This window comes from Centruroides sculpturatus, unplaced genomic scaffold, assembly GCF_000671375.1.
Source record: "Centruroides sculpturatus isolate CEXI.00-Female unplaced genomic scaffold, Cexi_2.0 scaffold1146, whole genome shotgun sequence".
In the NCBI taxonomy this organism is placed as follows: domain Eukaryota; kingdom Metazoa; phylum Arthropoda; class Arachnida; order Scorpiones; family Buthidae; genus Centruroides; species Centruroides sculpturatus.
In genome coordinates, this window is record NW_019385570.1 from 136,910 (window position 1) to 160,404 (window position 23,495).

At 28.8% G+C, this 23,495-nt stretch overlaps 1 protein-coding gene across 1 annotated transcript in view; it reads right to left on the reverse strand.

Annotated features, from left to right (window-relative positions):
• The window catches only part of LOC111640210 (multidrug resistance-associated protein 4-like), a 132,881-nt gene that overhangs the window by 85,916 nt on the left and 23,470 nt on the right, over positions 1 to 23,495 (reverse strand). Inside the window, exons 6-7 of the mRNA XM_023386210.1 lie at positions 7,595 to 7,681; positions 4,692 to 4,883 (exon numbers count right to left, since the gene is read on the reverse strand). Coding sequence (XP_023241978.1) covers positions 4,692 to 4,883; positions 7,595 to 7,681 — 279 coding nt within the window. The remainder of the gene's footprint in view (positions 1 to 4,691; positions 4,884 to 7,594; positions 7,682 to 23,495) is intronic.

The following is a 23,495-nucleotide window of genomic DNA, read 5'->3' on the forward strand; positions in this document are numbered from 1 at the left end:
ATGAATGTGGTCATGTGTCATATCTCTTAATGAATATTTTACTCGTTATTAGTGTTCAAAAATAAAAAAATAAAAATAATAAAATTCGTATCTACCTTTAAAGTAAGCTTTTTTGTCATTTTATAATAGTACAGTAAAACCCGTTAAGATGATAGAACGTATATGGGGACACGATGTAGTTCAACCACATTGACGCTTAATAATTGACTCTGATTCCAACCACTCTGACTACAGAAATTATTAGGCTTTAAACAGAGTAAACAAAATCATGCCTCACACATAGAAAAAAACCTCGAATCTTTTGCATATCTCGAAATTTCAAAGTGTCCTGAGTCCAAAAATGTAAAAATTTGGAAAGGGTCATTTTTTGACAGAGTGCTAGACTTATCCTCTGTTACATATAACAGCCGGAAAAGCAAAAGTTATCGAATACATATTTATATATTACTTAGAGGAGTCTTCTAGATTTGGAATAAAAAGTTTCTACGTTTTATCTTTATTAGAATTCTATTTATTGAATATTTTATTTTGAGGTCACGTGATGACATCATTTCCGGGTCTCTTTCGGTAAGAAGTCCGCTTCTGATCGGAGTCGGAGTAGGAGTCGGTAGATTTTTACGCGACTCCACAGCCCTGCTTTATTCCTATGGTTAATCTTCTGTTAAAAATCTCTTGCTTTCCTAACTCTGGTTTTTTAATGCACTAAAATATTTTATTGTACTAATAGTATTTTTTAAGAAAATGCATTAAAATCATCTTCAACGTATTACCGAACTGTTGTTTAAAAATAAAACAGGATAATATCGTTTACAGGTATAAAGACATAAAGAAAACTTTTCACTTTTAATCACTATAAATGCTTCGTGTTGTAAGAGAGTTGCATAGTTGTGTAACAAAATTTTATAGATTCCCTGCATTGTGACAATTCCAAATCATTTCGTTTTTTTTGTAATATGGTAGGTAATATACAGTAGGTCAAGGGTGGCCAACAGTTTTTTCTTCCGGGCTGAATTGGAACGAAAATTTTTTTACGGGACGACTAGAGGCTGCCCTAGCAAGATTTTGAGGTGGTACGAGATCTCATTGTGGTGTCACCCTGTAAAGACTAAATTGAACATAGACATTAAAGATACATTCATTTTCATTCATTATCAACATTCTAAACTGTGCTGAAGACTTTTGTAATGAAGCATTAACTTTAAAGGCACAGTTAATAGTTGACTTTTTTTGGCGTCAAAATTTTTCGTCAAGATATTCGGACTTAACTAGCTAATATTGAAAGATTAATCGAGGGTGAATAAATTCATTAGACGTTGACAATGCCTGCAGTAGGTGTTTCGTAGTTTTAAACATCGTTTTTATTATATTGTAACAAAATTTTATTATTTACACTAAAATTACACAAAAACAGAATTGTTGTTAATGCAGAAAAAGAATTAATGCTGAAACAAAATTTTACTTTTCATTTTATAATTACTAATGATTATTATTTAGTATACATTACTAAATCATTACATTGCATTAGAACGTTTAAATAAACGGTTAAAATTTTTGGCTTAATTAGCTAAAAGTCCTAACTGTTTTAGCCTAGAGGCAAAGAGTATTTCTTGGGTTAGCAACCCGTCCCTGTAAAAATTATAAGTGTTAAGGAAACAGCAAAAATAAATAAAAATTTCTATTGAATAAGCGGAAGTTTTGCTCGAAGTAATATGACAGCGTCAGATGAAACTGGCAAACGGAATTCGAAACGATCTTTTCTGCCAGAAATATTACGAAAATTGAAACGGGAAGTGGGCGTACTCTATATCAAAGTGGAAGACTCGCTTAGCTACTACAGACATTTGATAGAAAACCGGTTTGATATACTTGGCGTCAATGCAGATAGATGAACGACAAACGGCTGAATCAGTAGTGATGGCAAGGCCATTCTGCACATGAACTATGTAGAGTGGCACAAACGTGCAGTAGGTCTTATTCTGAGTAAACGAATGACAAAAGCACTAATTTGGTAGAGGCCCTTCAGTAATCGTATTATAACCGTTCGGTTTATCTATAAACATGCCAAAGCGACTGTGGTGTAGGTTATGCGCCAACCAATGATGCTAAGAACATCATAGAAGATGAATTTTATGAGCAGCTCCAAGACAGTATCCTCCCGAATCATGATATTAGGGTACTGATCAGAGATTTGAATGTTCAATTGGGCGGTGATCGTCGAAGACTTGAGACTGTAATTGGTGCTAGTGCATCTCTGTATATATGAGTGACAACAGAGAAAGGCAAACATCGTTTGTGAACATTACAGGTTATGTGTTAAAAACATTTACTTCGTGCATTGGCTAATCCATAAGAAAACCTGGCTGTCACCAGACAGAGCAGTTTTAATGAAACAGACTTTACTTGTATTAGTAAATGTTGGAGGTCATCATTGCACGATGTGCTGGACTTACAGAAGTGCAGATATTAGATATGACCATGACCAAATTAAGCTCAAACATTGTAATTAAAAGCAGTTCATGCTAAAAGGACATTCAGCAAAATAAAAATTATGATCCAATTATTAAATGATGTAATCATTGCCGAAGCATTTACTTTGAAAAAGCACAATATTTTTCCTCTTCTTTGAGAGGTAACAGATATACTACGTAGATCTCTGCGGAAAACTTAGAGACATTACCATGGAGTGCACCCAAAACATTATTGAAAGATGTAGAGGACGAAAATGATCAGTGGATCTAAGATCGCTCGTGGATGTTGATTAATGAGAGAAAAGATGCAAAGCTTTAAAAAGACCAGCCTAAAACAATCAGTGAGATGAAGGAAGAAAGCCAAAGATTCCGAGTTAGATAGACGTGTAAAGAAAAGCTGTCAGAAAGACAAGAGGGAATGACTAAAACGAAAGGGCGCTGAAGCGCAGTTGGTTTCTGACTGGAATGACTCAAAGACTGTACCGCATAGTCAATGAACTGACTGCGATGAAAAATAACCCGGCATTCTAATAAAACACAAAAACGGGATGCTTCTGATGGCCCAAGATGAGCAGAACAAAAGGTGGATAGAAGATTTTCAGAAATCATTTAATCATGCGAAACCGACCATCATACGTTATTTCGATATTGAAGATACACAGGATGAGCTTCAGGTGGACACTGATGATATTACCCTTGAGAAAGTAGTACTGTACTTGCGATTAAGAGTCTAAAGAATAGAATAGAAGTGCAACCGATTCTGACAAAATTATGGCTGAGGTTTTGCAGCATGAAAGGGCAGTCCATGTTGGAAAAGCTAGCGTTATTGTTTAACAGAGGCTGGTATTGTGGGAAAGTTTCAGAGGATCGTTATAGTCAGAATTCCTAAGAGAAAAGATATAGATATCTTCGAGTGTAGTAACTGGAAATATATCAGCCTGCTTTCTGTGCCTGGAAAGGCATATTGTGTGGTCTTCTTTCGACGCCTGCGGATTTCCGTCGATCAACGATTCGAAGAGGAGCAAGTTGGGCTCTGCTGCAGAAGATCGTACAGCGGCAAATCTTCTACATTGGAAATATCATCAAACAATGCATTGAATATCGGATCCATTTTCCATCAATTTCCTTGATTTCACAAAGGCTTTTGACAGTGTTCACTACGAGTCCCTCTAACAGATCCTGCAACTATATAGTGTACCGAAAAACATTTTCACCATTTTCAAAGGCTCTACCTGCATTCAAGTTGTTGCGTCAAGACAGAAAGTGGTGAAAAACAGACTTCTTTGAAATTATAAGAGGTGTCAGGCAGGGTAGTGTCCTGTTCCTTTTTATTTCCCTCATTGCCCTTGATTAAGTCATGCAGCAGGAAGAAGAGTCCGGTACGCGCATTGGGTCTGAGAGTGGTCTGATTAGGACTGTCTGGAAAATTTAGTTTTTGCTGACGATATTACCTTGTTAGAAAAAAGTGAGACAATGCTACATCACGCATTAGGTCAGAAGAGACAGAAAATTGGCATCAGTTTAAACGAAGTAAAGTTCATTAATATTTAGATCACAACATCAATGAACAGGTTCTTCGAAAGAGTGAAATGTGCAAACTTCATAACTTTGTCGCTCATAGAAGAATCTGACTTTCCAGCCAAATTTTTTGTTTGGAGAACAATAGGCTCCGCAAGACAGCGATGAAATGATGAAATGGCTTTCCCTGATGCCAAGTATTCCTGGGGGGTCCCTAGGAATACTTTGTGTAAAACTTTTCATCAATATTAGAAGATACTCTATATGTCTGGGAGGAAGCTGAGTCCTCGCCTATGATAGAAATCGATGGAAGATAATTGCTGTCTTAGTATGCTACTTAGCATTGGAAGGACTACCACTACCGCCACCACCACCACCACTACTACTACTATTACTATTACCACTACTACTACACATTGCACTATTAATACACATATTGCACTGTTATAATAATTATTGTTTAACAGAAACCAATTAAAATATAAAATCCAAATACATCATTTCTACTTTCTAATAATTTAACTTTTTAAATTAAACTATGGCATGTTTCTAAGAAAAAACGCGATACAATTGGCTTGTAACGTAATCGTGATGTGATACATAATAGATCATTTCCGTATCGCCTTGCAGTGGATAAACAAATTTTCGTCTAGAACCGACATAAGTATGCAAAAGATTTAATAATAAATGCAAAAATTATCTTACCTTTTCTAATGCAGTAATATGCAAGACTTTTCTATATTTCTCTTCGTGATATTCTTCTCCGAACAAGATATTTTCTCTGACAGTTGCGTTGAATACCCAAGCTTCTTGAGAAGCATACGAGATCTTTCCTTTCACGGACACTTCACCAGAAGTAATTGGAATCTCTCCCAACAAGGACATTAGTAAAGACGTCTAACCAAATTAATGTCATTTAATTATTTGATACGAAATGTTTTGCATAAATAATATAATTATATAAATATTTTAGAAATATTTACGTATTATTATAAGGATATTATTTTAATTATCAATTGCTTTTCTTTATCAGCACATAAAATGCAATGGATAATAAAACATATTCTGTCAATTCATAAGAAAAACTGACAAATTACATTAATTAATTAATTAATTAATCAATAAAATTTTATTATATAAGTGTCTACTGGGACTTATCGTATTAGCAGTAGGACGTATTATACTGTTGTCCAGGTGCTGCAAATTGAGGAAACTTATTGAAAAGACAGTCGTTATTTTTCACTTCTTTCACCAGTACACACTATGTTTGTGTTTCGGACCACTTGGTCCATTGGCTTAAAGTTATGAAATTTTTGTAATTTTATAAAATCTTGTTTTAGCACCTAGTGGCTGTAAACCTACTTATGAGGGACCAAGAGGTCCAAAACACAAACATAGTCAGCCGACTGCAGAGATAACGTTTAAACGCCGACAGCAGAAGAGATCGTGTAGACTGCGGTTCAAAAAACTTTTATTGCACAGACGACGTTTTTCGCTTTCCACAGTTTAAACAGCGATTAGAAACAAGTTATTTTATTTACTTTTTGAACTCCATTGATAGCAGCTTTATACACTATTTTATTTGAGTAGAAGTTGCCATATTCATTTCTTGGTGGAAAAGTTTATGCTACAATGGATATTTTTCATGTAAACGAGACGAATCAAGAAAATTATTCATCTCGACAATTACGAACAGAGAAAGGGATCGAGATCGAAATAATTTTTTAGAAATATATTCTGAAAATGAATTTCGAATTCGGTATAAATTTTTTAAATCTGGACTTGTTTGTATTTTTTTATTGTATTGACGACGAAATTAAGCATCTAAATGAAAGAAGATTGTTATTATTTAACTACTGAACAACAGTGGACAATATTTCAATTTTATGGCAATGGAAGCTTCCAGAGGTTAGCCGGTGATCTTATCAGAGTTCACGTCTCTACTGTATGCAGGTATCAAACTACCGTTAAATAAATGTAAAAAGCATTTTTATATTGATAGAGGCGTTTATAATAAGAATGAGGTTTGGCTGCGAGCAGACACACAAGAAAACAACGAAAAAAATTCGTTATGTATAATCTCATGTAGCTTTTTACTCCCCTAACATATTTCCTGAACTACAGGATAAATTATTATAACTTAGTAGAGGACACTTTAATCTTTTTCGAAAAAATTCTGGCATGATTTGAACACTTTGTTTGTCGCCGTTTTTCTGACGTCATAAACGAATGACCCGATTAAATAAACGACTCCTGAGACAGGGAAGTAGCTGTAAAAAATGTAAGAGCCAACACTTTGTTGCCGTGATTCGTTTAGCTGGCGTTCAGAAATAGACGATCGTCGTCTTTGCAACTCATTTTAAACGACGGTCCAGCCAGCTAACGTCCTGTAACGTAAACTCTGTTTCTGCAATCGGCTGATTGTGTACAGGTGAAACAGGTGAAAAATAAAGACTGTTTGTTTTTTCTGAATAAGTTTTCTTAATGTGCAAAACCCAGATCTTGTAAAATAAAGTCCTTCTAATAGAATTGTCTCAGTAGATAATTATAAAGTAAACTGTATAATAAAGACACAAAGGCATGTGAATCAACAAAATTTTATTTACAAATAAACTTTCGTAGAGGGGCGTACAAATATTAAATAATAAAGAATTCAGTTGTTATGCAAAAATGTCTAAAATCAATTGTTAAAATCTTCTTGGTTAATATACAATAAGAATAACTTGTAGATATAGAATTATTTATCAGTTTCATGACGAAGAAAAGTAATAAAGAATTATTGTATTTATATTTTAAAATAAATATTTATATTTATTTGGAGATGTTAGATGAGCAATGACTCGAACACGTAATTATAAACGTCTATAATCAGATTGTATATCATAATTTCTCTTCATTCAGTCAGTTTATTTTAACGCATAACAACCAAGATGAACGATTTCATAACGGATTATGCACACAACCATTAAGTAAGTCAAATATAAACAATTATCTGACGATTTTTCTATTCTGACACAAGTTGTATATAATACCTGCCATTTTGCCTAAAAACTCTACAGAACATATATTTTTTATGTTTATGAATTCAAATCAAATAAAACTAAAATCAAAAAAGGATAAAATATCTTAAATAACAAAATCAAGTATTAAAATTTGAAGTCTTTGTATTATAAACTGATAAATGGTTACGTTTTTTGTAATTTTTCAAACGGTCGTTAAATCGTAAAGCATGTAATTTAAAATAAATTGAAAAATCAAGATATTACCTTTCCTGACTATTACTATTACCACTACTACTACACATTGCACTATTAATACACATTTTGCACTGTTATAATAATTATTGTTTAACAGAAACCAATTAAAATATAAAATCCAAATACATCATTTCTACTTTCTAATAATTTAACTTTTTAAATTAAACTATGGCATGTNAATAAAACTAAAATCAAAAAAGTATAAAATATCTTAAATAACAAAATCAAGTATTAAAATTTTAAGTCATTTTATTATAAACTGATAAATGGTTACGTTTTATGTAATTTTTCAAACGGTCGTTAAATCGTAAAGCATGTAATTTAAAATAAATTGAAAAATCAAGATATTACCTTTCCTGATCCAACGTGACCGACAACAAGTAATAATTCTCCAGGTTGCATTTTTAAAGATATCCCATTCAACGTTGGTTCGGTTGCCTTTTAAAACAACAAACAAGCAAAACTAATCTTAAACGTCATAAATCAAAAATAATTACAGACTAAAAATTAATTCATGACAAATGTTAACAAATTTAAAATTAATTATTTTTACAGTATATATCGTATGACAATTGAATGTACCATAACATGCTAATAACCTGACACCCTGTAAAATAAAGTCGATAAACCGGAATTTTTTAGTCACCGTTTATTAAAGATTTTTTTGTTATGTGAGTAGTAGCACCTACAAGTTGAGAATATCACGTAATAGGAATTTCTTCAATGAGAACTTTCTCCGAACTTGTTTGTGACACATGACTTTCCCAACAAATTCAAGTTACTGGTAACATAACGCCATACTAGATATCGAAAATACTATTATAAAGAAATTCGAATTATTTTAAGATTAAATTAATATCCAAAATAGACTTGCTATACATATCCGAATCTAAAGAACAACTTGTACTGGTGTCTGATTGTGCTGATCGTCAAAGTTTCTGAACAATGCTTTGCCATCGAATTCATGCTTAGTACAACTACTGTATATAACTGACATTGAAAGAAGACTTATCATAGTAAAAGATTGACATATCGCCTATCATTTCAATCGGAGTGACGCTGCAATTAGACAATGCTCTTATGCATGACCAAGTCCAACGAAAAGCAGGCAACGGCTTGTCTAGAGAGACGATAGAATAGAACGATGGCACTGTTATTTGAGCAGCTGTAACAGCCCCAAAGCCATCACTATCGATTATATACAGTCGTTCGCAAAAGTTTACGATAACACGTTGAAAAAGCACATCTAATGGAATTTTATTGCTGAAGCATCTTGGTGATCGTACAAAAAAGGTTTCTTATCACATGGTCATCATGTGAAAAGGTATTTCTGAAGTGATCACTCTTTATTCGGTCAGTGATTTCTCGACAATTTTTAAGTTTACTAATAGCTTGATAAACACGTGTTTTGCTCGTTTACTCTAGAACTTATTTGATGTTCATAAAAACCCACTTTATGCAAGGGCAACATTTTTCTCTGTTTTGCAACAGTCAGTGAAGGTTTCTTACCCATTATAATAATTTCAGTACAATCTATGCAAAATCGAGTCAACAACTGCCGATAAACCGTGCACAAACATTTATATATACCAGCAGAATGCATCTGATACAATCAACACAAGAGATGATGTAATAATCTACGCAAATGATGAAATGTGTAAAATACTGGAAAGAAGTGGTCTTAAACTTTTGCAAACGACTGTAACATGTGACAAATACTAAAGTGACAATCAAGACCATTCCTAGACAATCAAACCAATGGGATTTACGCTCACGATGCTCAACACGCCAGAGGTCACTGATCCATAGGCATCGTCAATAGAAATTGTAGTGGTTCAGAGCTGGATTAATATGGAATTGTTCTGATTGGAAATGAATCGTATTCAGTGAAGATTCAGTCCCCTTCTGATCTGTGTCTTGGCAACCCGCATAGGCGTGTATCGAGACATTCTGGCTATTATGAACTCTGGCTTTTACTTTCGAATACTGCAAGTGAAAACAACAGTTACCTGTTTTTGAGCCATAGAGTTATGGATCGATGAATCGATATGTCATTTCTTTTGACAGCAGCATACTTTAGTAGAAGTATATAACACCCTCACAACACAGCGATACGTTGACAAAATTCCGAGACATGTTTTTTTCTCAGCACTCAGGATAGCATATTGTTCAACAAAGAATATTCCCAGCCACACACGGCATGCTATTCAAGTGAATGTCTTGCGATTTCCTTTGTCGGCCAGTCAGAACTCCAAATCTCTCTCCTATTAAAAATATTTGTAATCTGATCATGCATCGCTTACAACTATTGAGGAATATCGAAAATTTAGCTTCTAATTAAAAACTGATTGAAGAAAAATTTAAGGCATACCATCAGAGATATACTTCTTTATATATCAATACCATTCTACTTGCTGCATTAAATATCAATGCCACACCAATGTCTTTTAGTCCACTTGATAACATTCAAGAAACAGAATGGCAGGAATAAAGAAACAAGTAAACAATAATACATTTAACAAGAAGAGTTGTCTCCTTGTCCTTGAAAACTACCTATTTATTAACAAGTTTTTTCACTTTATATTTTGGTAGATCGCAAATATTTTCTTTCGCATTCGATTTTACTGTTCCTGGCTATAAAGCAGGCATAGCCAACATACGGCCCGTGTAATGAATATATCTGAAGTCCGAATAGCTCGATGAAAAATTCTGACGCCTAAAAAAATGGGTCAACAACTCACTGTGCGTTTACAGTTAACCATCCGTTACAAATCTCTTAAGTACAGCGTAAAATGTTGATAAAGCATGATAATGTAAAAAATGTATGTGTAATCTCTATGTATAATTTTGTCTCTACAGAGTAACACCACAATAAGATCTTGCACCACCTCAAAATCTTCCTAGGGCAGCCTCTGGTTTGGCCCATGAAAAAAGTTTTCTTTCCAATTCGGCGCGAGGGCGTAACTTATTGGCCACACCTGGTATAGAAAAATGTATTGCTACTCACTTTTACTCCAAAGGAAAGCAAGACAGGAGATAGAATGCATCCAGTATTTTGTAATATTATGACAGTTTAAAAATTTATGAAAAGTATGTAGCGTTACAAAAACCTGTGAACAAAATATACAAAAATTTTTGCATTTATGCAAGGAAGTTTGAAATTCTTCTCGAAACAAGCAAGATCCGTATAAAAAAAATAGTTTTTTGAAATGAATTCACATCATAAGGAAAAGTAACACAAGAGTAATTTGTAAACATACCATGCTTTCTGAAATGACTTTCTGTGATAAAACTCTTTCGATTTTAGAACACACGTATATAATTATTTACACACGTAAATAAAATTCGGTAAAACTCCACGAGTCCAACTAATCGGTCGAGTGTCATCCCTATACTAACTACCAGTATTCTGTAGTGTTATTCAGTTAAGTAGTAGTGATTTGAGTAGCATTGATAACAAAATTAATTTTAGATGTCGATTAAATTAAAATTACAAATAATTTTTAAAATTAAAAATAAAAATTTGTTGAATGAAATTATTTCAGATCACAAAATTAATTTTTCAATGAATTTCCTAGATAAATTTGAGTGGCACTAATCACAAAATTAATTCTTCTAATCACAAAAGTAATTTTTACTCAAAGGAAATAATCCGAATGTTCAGAATATTCAATTAAATTTTTAAAATATGAAAGAATTAAATGTTTTAATATAGAAAAAATTAAATTACAATAATTGTGTGAAATAATATAACACCAAAACGAATTTTTTATACGAATAGATCAAATAAGTTTTATATTATTTAAGCTTTTCCAGTTTTTTCATTCACTTTATCTAAAACATGACATATTCCTAGTCTAATTTCTGATATTTTATAAATTAAGATTTCAAATGATTTGTCTAGTAATTGCTTTATTATCAATACTAAAATTAATTATTTTCTTGATAAATATTTGTCTTAATATTCGGGTACATGTCAGTTTAAAATAATATAACACTGAAATTGTTTTGAAAAGGTTTTTATTTTTACGTTACAGTTTATTTAAGTGTTTCCAATTTTTCTTTCAATTTATCTAAAGCAAGACATTTCTGCACGTAATAATTTTAAAATGATTTTTTTAAGATATTAATTATTCTCAGATCAAAAATTTCTCGAGTAAATAAAGATTATAAATAATTTTAATATTTAGGAAACTTTTCAATTCATTTTCTACGAAAAAATTTTCATATTTAGAAAACTTTTCAGTTCAATTCATTTCTTTATATAAAATTAATATACGATAATAATTTTTACAATTTGTACTAATATTTGATGTGATTGATAATTATTAATATATATTTGCATTTTTTCGTTCTAATATTCGAATAAATTTAAACACGACAATTTGAAATAATATTTTAACAATGAGGCAAAGTTTAATACAGTATATTCTTTCTAATTATCAAATTTATTATTGTAAAGTTAATTTGCAATAATAATTTTTTCAATTTGTTTTAGTATCCAAGTAAATTAAAACAGAACAATTTGAAATAATATTATAGCGATAAAACAAAGTAAACTAGGAAAATAGTTTAATATAATAATTATTTAAATAATATTTGTTACTTATTTATTAAATACCTACCTATACAATGTATTGATTTTGAAAATATCTGTTTTTTGTTTAATTAAAAATTGGTCGTAAAATAGAATATCGCAAAAAAACAATACTTTTTAAAATATTTGCGGCAATCACAATTTTTAATATTATACAATCTTAGACACCCAAGAAATTTGATGTCTAAATAATTGTAGTTTTAATTTTTAAAAACATTTTTTCTCTATCTGTCCATTGTTAAATAAAAACAATTCATTATACGTTGTTAAATGATTTAATAACTTTTGTAAATTACTATGTTCAATTCAACCAGTCATATCTGATGTTTTTCATCTATAAAATTTAATTCTTGAATTTGTTTGCTAATAAAATTGACTTGCCATCGATCTTTCGCTGATGATTGATTCTTTTTAACAGAATCTATATAAATGTCTATTGCAGCTTCTATAAGACTGTGTAATGTTTTTATTGCCAACTGTCAATAACTTGAAATGCTTCAAAATTTATTAGAATCTAATTTTGCAATTTTATATAAATAAAAATTAGGATTAGTTATTTAATATTTAATAAAAAAATTACAAAAAAATTTCATACTTGAATAATTTTTACTGACCATACAGAATGTTCATTGATATATCAAATGTCTTTTCTTCCCATTTTTGATATTATATCATGATTATATTCAATTATTTTATCCATTTTATCACATTGTTAATGTGATATCTATAAAAATATAATTTTTAAAAATTATATTGTAATTGAATTAAAACGAAACTTGTGTTTTTAAAATTTAAAAAAAAAAATAGTTACTAAAATGAAATGAAAGTAAAAAATTATAAAGTGTAAGAATTTAACTCAAATTGTACAGTAGCAATAATAATGATAGTAGAAATTTGATTTTAAGAAAGGCACGATTTTAATATTGTGTGATAAAACCAACTTAAACTTTAAATTACTATATGGTTTATACTAAACCATAATTTCTTCGAAATAATATTTATTTAAGTGATAAACCCTAATTGAAGATATTAAATTTATAAAATGAAACTCTGATTATATACATTTTATTTATTTATTTATTTATTTTTTCTTATAAATTCATTTCACCTCAATGTAAATTATTATATATCAACAAATTTTTAAGAATAAATTTTACAACAATAAAGTAATTTATTTTAAAAATAACTTATTTAATTAAAGTTGTGTTGATTGTAACAAAAATTACAGCTTTAATTATAATTAAATTCAAAAGATATTGACAGGTTTTTACTACAATAGTTATAGAATGAACGTGATAACATTTATAAAACAAAAAATGTTCGTGAAATAACAATATTCATCAAAGTTTTATATTTTATAAACTCATCAATATATCAATAGTTTAACATTTTACCAACTTCGTAAATTGATGTTAAACTTCTGAATTTTTGAAAGATTTACTTTTATCTAGTATATGTCTAGACATAAATATCAGTTTTTCTGGACTTTTTAAAATATCTTACTACAAACCTAAACTCCCAGAACAATGTGTTAAACAGATATTTTTCTTGTAATGCATTGCAAATGCCTTAAAATTAACAATCACTCATATTAAAGTAATACTAATAATAAATACTTACTTTCAAAATTTATTAAAACAGAATTCTATATCATATGAAACTAATTGAGTAATATTTCAAGATCATTTTTCAATGTAACAAATACTTTAAAAAAAAAAAGTTATGTATATACAGTAGAGCCACGAAAACTCGGCACTCAATAACTCGGCACTCCGGATAACTCGGCCACACCCTGGAAGGGCAAAAAAATCCTTAGTTCATTAATTTTCATGATAAAGACAGCTTTATGCCTCATAAAGTATTTTTCTGAGGTCTTTCTTATCAGGTAAATTACTGTAAACAGTGTATTCATTAATTTTCATTTTCATGTAGTAAAGGTTCTATGCCTTCATAAAAGACGTAATTTACCTTTGATTAAGGGTATTTGGGCAGTTTATTCTCTATTGTATTGTCAAGTAAACAATACATACAAGTACAGTACAGCATTTTCTGAGGAAACACTCATACTTATTTTTTTAAACCCATTCCCGATAACCCGGAATTTTCACAAACTCGGCCACCCTTCGGTCCACATTAGGCCGAGTTTTCGAGGCTCTACTGTATTAGAATAATAAGTCAATGAATTTTACTAAATGTAAACTTGTAAATTTTTTCGGAGATTTACTCTTATCTAAAGTTAGCTCTAAGTAAAACTTTTTGTCAAAGGCAAACTTTTAAATAAAAATATTTACTTTCTGAAGATTATGACCTTGTATAAGAGGTTTTTGCAAAAGAAGTTCTTGGAGAGGTATCGAACCAGTCTCTTATACGCACTATTTATACCATCTCTTGACTCAAAAACAGCAGAAAAAAGATATTTCAAAGTAGCAACTTTGAAAAACAACTTATATATATATATAACTTGTTTTTCGTTTTTGTATTTATATATATATACAAAAACAAGATTCTTATATTTTTTAAATTATTATTGAAAATTAACTGTTTTCAATTAATTTTTAAATAATTTGTTATTCAAGGTACTGTCTAAAGATATCAATATATTATTGGAAATTAACTGTTTTTGATTCATTTTTAAATATCGATGTGAGGGCCCGGATTTAAGATTCGAATATTTTTATTCATTAGATTAAAAGTTAGGGTTAACACAAAAAGGGAAAAACAACCGACAAATTTTCTCATAAAAATCGCTCATAAAAACTCCGTTCCCACGACAATACTTCCCTGTAGAGGATGAGTTAACTGTTGTGTCATAAGTTTGTCACTTCGCCCACCATTGTTCAACGAAGATCATCACCTGTGACGTACATGGGAAAATCTCGAAAAAAGAGCCCCATATAAAAGACAAGTGCGATGACGACACAACGGGGGAAAAAGTTATTTTCTATACTGTGTGTGTGTGGATTACCTGCCTCTCATCGCCATCATCTTCAACAGACTTTGAACTTTGACTGATTTGAACTTTGGACTATATTCCGAATCCAAGAGAAGAAGAAACTACATCCATGATTTAACTCGAGGTATTTATCCTACACGCGATGATATGTAAGCTCTCTCTCGCTATTCGAATATTCGAACCTCGCTGGTAGGGTCGCGACTATTTTATACTTTGCCGTTACTTTATGAACTATACGGATTAAACCCGCGAGAGGGATTTGTATTCCAATTATTAACTATGTATAAATGTACGGAATAAACGGGTATTTTGTTAACGAACTTGGATTGGTGTGCGTTTCTTCCGACATTTTCCACTCCATACTGAACCCGACGTCCTCGACAAGATCGCTCGTGATAATTTCCCTTCCTTCCGCGTATCTATCCGCGATAAATTGATAGATTGGTGTCAGATCCTGACAGGTGAAAGAATCTAACAATCCTTTCTCCTAACTCTTTTCCCCCATCCTTTAGACAAGCGAGACCGGACCTCAAGGTCTTGAGTCGAGTAAGTGGTAGGAGAGGAACATCCTCATAAACATCCTACCCCCTGATTAGTCTCACATCCTGTTATTCAAGGTACAGTCTAAAATATTAATATATATATATATATATATAGGAATTTTGCTTTTGTATTTATATACATAACTTGTTTTTCAAAGTTGCTAACTTGAAATATCATTTTTCATTTGTTTTTGAGTTAAGAGATGGTATAAATACTGCGTATGAGAGACTGGTTCGATACCTTGCTGAGAACTTTTTTGCAAAAACCTCTTATACATCTAAAAAAAATGTTTTCAGAAAATAAGTATTTTATTTTATCTTTTAATATTTTTACTTAAAATATTTTAATAAATATAACATTAATTTTAGACTGTGATTATGATTTTAACGTGAAACAGACTGTTGGTAAAATAATGGACCCAAACCTAAAAATATAGAAGATCTGGAGTTGAAAAAGCAAAAGGTTGCCTTAGACCAAAAATTTGGGTTAGATCTAACTCTAGATAAAGGTAAATCTTCGAAAATTAGACAGTTTAACATTAAAATATGTGAAAATCAATTCATGGAAGTGGTAGAATTCCATTCTACCACAAATATTTTGTTGACAAAAACAAAAGGGAACTATCCTCATAACAAATATAATATTAATATTAACGATTTTAAATTTTATAAAAAAGCCTTTGATGCAATGAATGAACATTTGGACAACTGTGTAAATGTTTAAAACATGTCTTTTATATTAAGGAAAAAAAGCTTTTAGAGGTTATGCTAAAACTTTCGTGCTCTTATTTTTAAAAATACTGATCCAGCTGGTTTTTTTTTGAAAAAATAACATCTAGTATTTATAATATTTTAGTTAATTAATGATAATTTTGTTTGTAGAAAAAATTTTTTAATAAATTTAAAAACTAAATTTTTAAAATATAAAGAATACGATATTATAGAGTACCAAAATGTTTACTTTTCTAGCCATGTTGAGCATATATTCTCCTCGTGAATGATTAATGAAAAATTAATGAATGCATTTGATACAATTTTAAACCATATCGATGAGTTTATAAAATTATGGATCTGGGTGGATATTGAAATAAATTATATTTATAGATGTTCATATAGGAATATACAAAAATGAAATTGAAGGATGTGATAATATTATTCTTCCAAAACATCTAGTTAATAAACATTGTATGTTAAATATAAAATGTTCAGACAATCGATGTTTGTTATATTGTATAATTGCTAATTTGTATCAAACAGTTAATACCAACAAAACAACTATATAATTGTATAGGAAATATTTAAAATATTTAAATATAAATAATTTAAAATTTTTCTGTAAGTGTTAAAATTATTTCGATATTTGAAAAAAAATAATTGTTTAAATATTCATGTATATGGATACGGAAACAAATTAATTTATCTAATTTATATAAGCAAATTTCAATTTGAAAAAAAAATAAATTTATTATTATACAAATCTCATTATTTTTTAATTAGAAATTTTAATAGACTAATGTTGAACAAATTTTCACCAAGAAAATTTTGCAAAAGATGTTTAAATGGTTTTGAAAAAAAATGTACTTTAAATGACCATCTCAAATTTTGTTCTAATCATAAATGTCAAAAAGTTCCACCCCGAAAGGAAAAGAAGCAATCACCAAATTTCATTCTCGTGAAAAATCATTATTTCACTCAACTGCATATATGCAGATTTTGAGTCAAATTTGGAGAAGGTTTTCGTCTAATGAAACAGATCCTAAAGAAAGTAATACTAAAATCATCGAAATTCATAAACCTATATGTTATTCGATTATAATTATTAAAAACAAGGATAAAATACAATAGACCCCCCTATATTTACGGTTCCTATAATTACGATTCCTATAAAACTGCGAAAAAATTGTGACGGTATCCGTAAAAAACGGTAAAAAACTCCTATAATTACGTAAAACATCATCGGGCAGCCAAACTATTTTCCCGCCGTCCATAGCGCCACGCTACAGATGTTTAGGCAGGTAAATTAAGTTAGTTCCATCTGTACATATAATAATATATAAATTAGGTACTGTATATATAATTATAAATATTAACTTAATTTATTGTAACTTTATTATAATTATATATTTTTTTTCTGCCGCATATCGCTACGCTACGTAGATTTTACGCTAACTATCATCTGTACAGTATGTAAATTAGGTACTGTAAGTCTAATACAGTACTGTAATTTTATACATTTCTTGTGAAAAAAACATTTCTTATTTAACGGCGATTAAAATTATTTATATTAATGATGTTGCCAAAGTTCAACGACATTTTCGCAGAAAAATAAGTTATTAAAAATCGCCTGCTGTGTTCTGAGCTGTTCCGCAACGAAAACAAGCTTGAGCAATGGCGATGTCGAATTGTACACACTCGGTAAGTAATCCTACAATTTTTTGTTTATAGCGTAGTTTATACAGATTATTTCGAAATAAAATATACGTATTTTGGAAATGTTGAATCGGATTAGTTTAGAATCGATTAATTTTATGGAAGAAAACCTTTCAATCAGCAGTAGTCCATATACTTCACACGTGTCAGGCTGTGATTGGAAGGACTCGTAAGAAATCGGATTCCTAAAGAATGGAACGTATCTATGATCTTATAGGGGGTTGACTGTAATATATTCTAATTTTTATCGTGGTGATAATGCTGTTAATAATTTTTTAATTGATATTCAAAACCAGTCGAATAATTTCTTAGATAAAATAAATCATTATGTTGAAATTAATTTTAATACTGTTTCTAATAATTCAAGACATTTATGTCATGTTTGCAAAAAGAAATTTGATAATGATGATATCCGTGTAATGGATCACTATCATTTAACAGGATTTTTTAGAGGGTGGGCTCATAATAAATGCAATTTAAATTATAGACTAAAAACGTTCATTCCAATTATATTACACAATTTTTCAAGTTATGATTCGCATTTAATTTTTAAAACTATACCTTCTAAATTATTTTCAAAAATTAGAATTATTCCAATAAATTCACAAAACTTTACATCATTTTTATTAGATTATTTTAAATTTATTGACAGTTATCAGTTTTTAAATTCTTCTCTCTCTGTTTTAACAAACAATTTTAAAAATGCNATAATGGATCATGATCATTTAACAGGATTTTTTAGTGGGTGGGCTCATAATAAATGCAATTTAAAGACATTTTTATTAGATTATTTTAAATTTATTGACAGTTATCAGTTTTTAAATTCTTCTCTCTCTGTTTTAACAAACAACTTTAAAAATGCGAATTATAATTTTCCGATTTTTAATCATTTTTCTCACAAAAACAAATATAAAGAATTATTTAAAAGAAAAGGAATTTTTCCACATTCCTATTTTAAAAATGAACATATGAGCCGTTCATTTTGAAAGTGGGGCAAGTCCATTTTTGGAAAAAATGGAGATAATGGTAGTTATAGATAAAACTTGTTATGAACTTTTTATGCGTAAATAATTTATAGTAAAAAGAAAATTCAGATTCTAGTATTTCAAGATGGAAGTTTTAGCTCTTAACAGTATTTAAAATATGTTTATATTGAACGTGGTGCAAGTCCATCTTAGATTGTAATTATTTTTGATCGCATATATTACGGCAAAATTTAGCTCCGATTGCTGTATGGTAAAGCAATGTGGCCGTTTGACATTATGTCTGAAATCTACGGTGTTTCTATCTATCTTTGATATTGAAAGTCGGTGGTTATACAATATCTCATAAATATCAAAAAGTATATCTTGATTTTGTGTTTCGATAATAATAGATTTACTTCCAACATCCCGGAATATGTATGTATTGAATTAAGGCTTCTACAATTTTCATAATGATGAAGTTAGTATGTAGGTTTGGGATGAAACTATAGCATCCCGAGGAACACAAGAAGTAGCATTTCGCTGTTTGAAGCACTTACAGACTATGACAACCCAAACACACATTATAGCTTACAGTGACATGTGCAGTGGCCAAAATAGAAACATAAAGTTGGCCTTAATGTAAATAAAAATTGTTCAGTCTGGTGACAATGAAATAAATATCATTGATCACAAATTTTTATTTTCAGGACATTTATTTTTACCGAACGATCGTGATTTTGGAGTGGTAGAAATGGCAATAAGGAAAGCCAGTTCCTTGTATATTCCCCATGATTACTATAAACTAATACAAAATTGTCGAAAACATAATAAATTTTTAGTAAATGAAATAAAACGCGAAAATTTTTTTCAATCCAACCTCTGGGGAAAGCAGTTTAAAAAAAAAAAACAAAAATATCGATGGAAAAACCGTAAATTGGTTATATATATGCTGGATCAGATTTACAAGGGATGCACCATACAAAATGTTCTACAAAACTAAGATAGAACGAGATGTTGAATTTAAAATTATCGATTTGTCACCACAACGAGGAAGACCTAGTAATTTCAGAAATATAAAGTTATCTGTATGAAAAAAAAAGATCTATTACATCTGAAAAATACAAGGACATGATGGATTTATTACCATATATACCTCCTGTTCATCATGAATATTTTAAAATGTTAAATCCTGAATAAAATTCATTTAATTATACCTACGTATAAACTAAATATGTATAATTTCATTGAAATTCTTAATAAAACTGAATTTTTTTGTTATGTTATATTTTCTACTAGAATATTCTTTGTTTTCTTTCACTTTTTATGAAATGAATAAATACTTATAAAAATTTGAATAGTATTTTGTTTTTATCATTATAAAAAGGCTGATGCAACTGAAAAAATCCCAATTAAATGAACGATTACAATAATTTATTAAATTTGAAAGTGAGGCAAGTGCATTTAGTTATAATGAAACTTTTACTTTTTTTAGTCAGCACTGTAAACACTATTGGATTATAAACTTACATTATCTGGTATCACAAAATATTAAAAATATATCTATTAATACTTACCAATATTTTTAAATTTATTGAAATGCAAACCTATAAATATCTCGCAATAATAAAAATTGGACTTGCCCCATTTTCAAAATAAACAGCTCATATATTAGATGAAATACAGCTACCACTCAAAAAATGTTTTTATAACGATTTATCGGGAGAAAATATTAAAGATTATAATTGCAATCATGCTCAATTAGTTTGGAAAAAATTTGACTGTAAAACTTTCAAAGATTATTTAAAATTATATCAATATGTTGATACTATATTATTAGCAGATATATTCCAAACTTTTAAAAAATTAAGTTTAACATATTATAATTTAGATCCTGTATATTTTATAACAACACCAGATTTAATGTAGAATTGCTGTTTAAAAATGACAAAAATCCAATTAGAATTATTTAATGATCTCAATATGTACTTGTTTATCGAAAACGAAATTAGAGGTGGAATAAGTTTGGCAATCAAAGGATTTGCAGAAGCAAATAATCCGTTAATACCTGAAACTTATGATAAAAATCAACCTCATAATTATATTCTGTCCATAGATGCGAATAATCTTTATGGATTTGTAATGAGCACATATTTACCTGTAAAAAATTTTAGATGGTTGTCCAAAGATGAAATAAATGCTTTAGACATTTGTAATATATCAGATGAAAGTAACATCGGATATATCTTAGAAGTGGATCTAAAATATCCGGAAAGTATTCACGATAGATAATGATTTACAACTTGCTACTGACCATACTAATATCCTGTATTAGTGATATATTATCTAATTATCAGAAAACAGTATTAGGTAAATTAAATTTAAAATATACTAATACTAATAAAAAATTCGTTTCTACTCTTTTTGATAAAAAAAATTACCTAATTCATTATAGAAATTTAAAATTTTATCTGGATGAAGGTTTGATAGTAACTAAAATTCATAGAGTACTAGCATTTTGTCAAAGTGCATGGCTTAAAAATTATATATTATTTAATAATAAAAAAAGACAAGAATCGACTAATGATTTTTACAAATCATTTTTTAAATAAATGAATAATAGTTTTTTTGGAAAAACATGTCAAAATGCAAGAAAGCGTATTAACTTAAAAGTAGCTACAACATTAAATCAATATCACCGATATCTATCTCAACCATCTGCAAAACAATTTCAAATTATAAACGATAATCTTGCAATTTTTAAAATGAAGAAACCTAATTTATGTTTAGACAACCTATTTATATAGGTTTTTGTTTATTAAAATTAAGCAAAATACATATATATGAAACATTTTATAAAATATTTAAAAACAGATATGGTGAAAACCTACATTTATTATACACTGACACAGATTCATTAATACTTCAAATTTATACAAATGATACTTATGAGGATTTTAAATCGTTTTCAGATATTTTTTATTTCAGTAACTATCCTAAAACTCACAAATTATATAAAGAAATGAACAAAAATAAATTAGGATATTTTAAAAATGAAACATTGTCAAAACGAATAATTCAGTTTTGTTCGTTAAAACCAAAGATGTATTCTTATATTTTCGATAAACAAAATAAAAAACTGCTAAATATATTAAAAGATCTGTTATAAAAACATTTTTAAAACATTTTACATTTTACGTCAAACATTTAAAACATTTTTAAAACATTTATCTCACATTCATTTCTGAATTCGCTGATAAGTTAAATTGGGAAATCCTATGAAAAAACTATATATTTGCTATTTCTTTTAATGAAAAACATTAAATATGCAAAATAGGATTTAATTTGCAAGTATCAGTGTTAGACCAATCATTCTTAACCAACTTTTCACAATATCTTGATTAGAATAAATTTTCCAAATTTCAAATTTTTTCAGATTATTTTATTAGACAATACATACATAAGTTTGATATTCAAAAAAATTTTAAAATACCAAACATTAAAAACTATGACTTTACGCTTATTAAAAGATTATCTAAACTGGAATTACGTTTCACGTTTCCAAATACTTGACTAACAATTTATTGATGACTTCCAAAATGATCTTTCATGGTGTTACATTTTAAAATATTAAAAATGTGTCATATTTTAAATAAAGAGAATGAGAAGACTGGAAAAGCGTAAATAAATAAGTTTTAATAAGTATAAAATAAGCTTTATTTTATAAAACTTATCTGATCTATTCATGTAAAAAATAAAAAAATTCGTTTTGGCATTATATTATTTCATACAATTATTGTGTTTTAACTTTATTCGATATTAAAACATTTAATAATTAATACAGCTTTATTGTTAAAAGAAAATTAAGTTAATTCAAATTTATAAAAACATTTTAAAAATTAATACAGAAACTTTTACTTATTGTTAAAATATTATTTCAAATTTTTGTGCTTTAATTTATTCGGATATTACAACAAATAAAAATTTCAAATATATATTAATAATTTTCAACCACGATATTAGTACAAATTGTAAAAATTATTATCGCAAATTAAATAAAACTTTCCTAAATATTAAAAAAATTATTTATAATCTTAATTTATCCGAGAAATTTTTGATCTGAAAATAATTTATATCCTGAAAAATTAATTTTAAAATTATTATGTGTAGAAATATATCTTGCTTTAGATAAACTGAATGAAAAAAACTGCAAAAGCTTAAATAAAATAATCTATTAATGTAAAAATAAAAGTTTCAAAAATAATTTTGTTTTGATGTTATATTATTTAATGCAATTGTGTTTTAATTTTCTCAGATATTCAAACATTTATTAAAACAGCCTTATTGTTAAAATGAAATAAATTTAATTCAAATTTATAAAAACATTTAATAATGAATACAGAATGTTTGACTTATTGTTTAAATAAAATTAAGATTTGTGATCGAAAAAAGAAAAGTTTGACACCTACTCGCTTAGAAAAAATAATTAATTGGTAAAAACACTTGATAATTAATTTTAAATTGTCACGTTTTAATTTACTCAACAAATTTTTATTTTAAAAATTATTATTACAAATTAGTACAACTTAATTTTATAATAAATTTAGGGGAGACCGCGGCAACTTCAACATGCAGGGCAAGTTTGTCAAGCGCTTTTTTTTAAAAACAAATTAAAAAGAAACTTTGGTTATAGGTTAGGCAGTTGAGTTTTATTGGTGGCTTGTTGAGTGTAGTGTTTTTATTGTTCTCCAACAAGCGTAGTTGAATT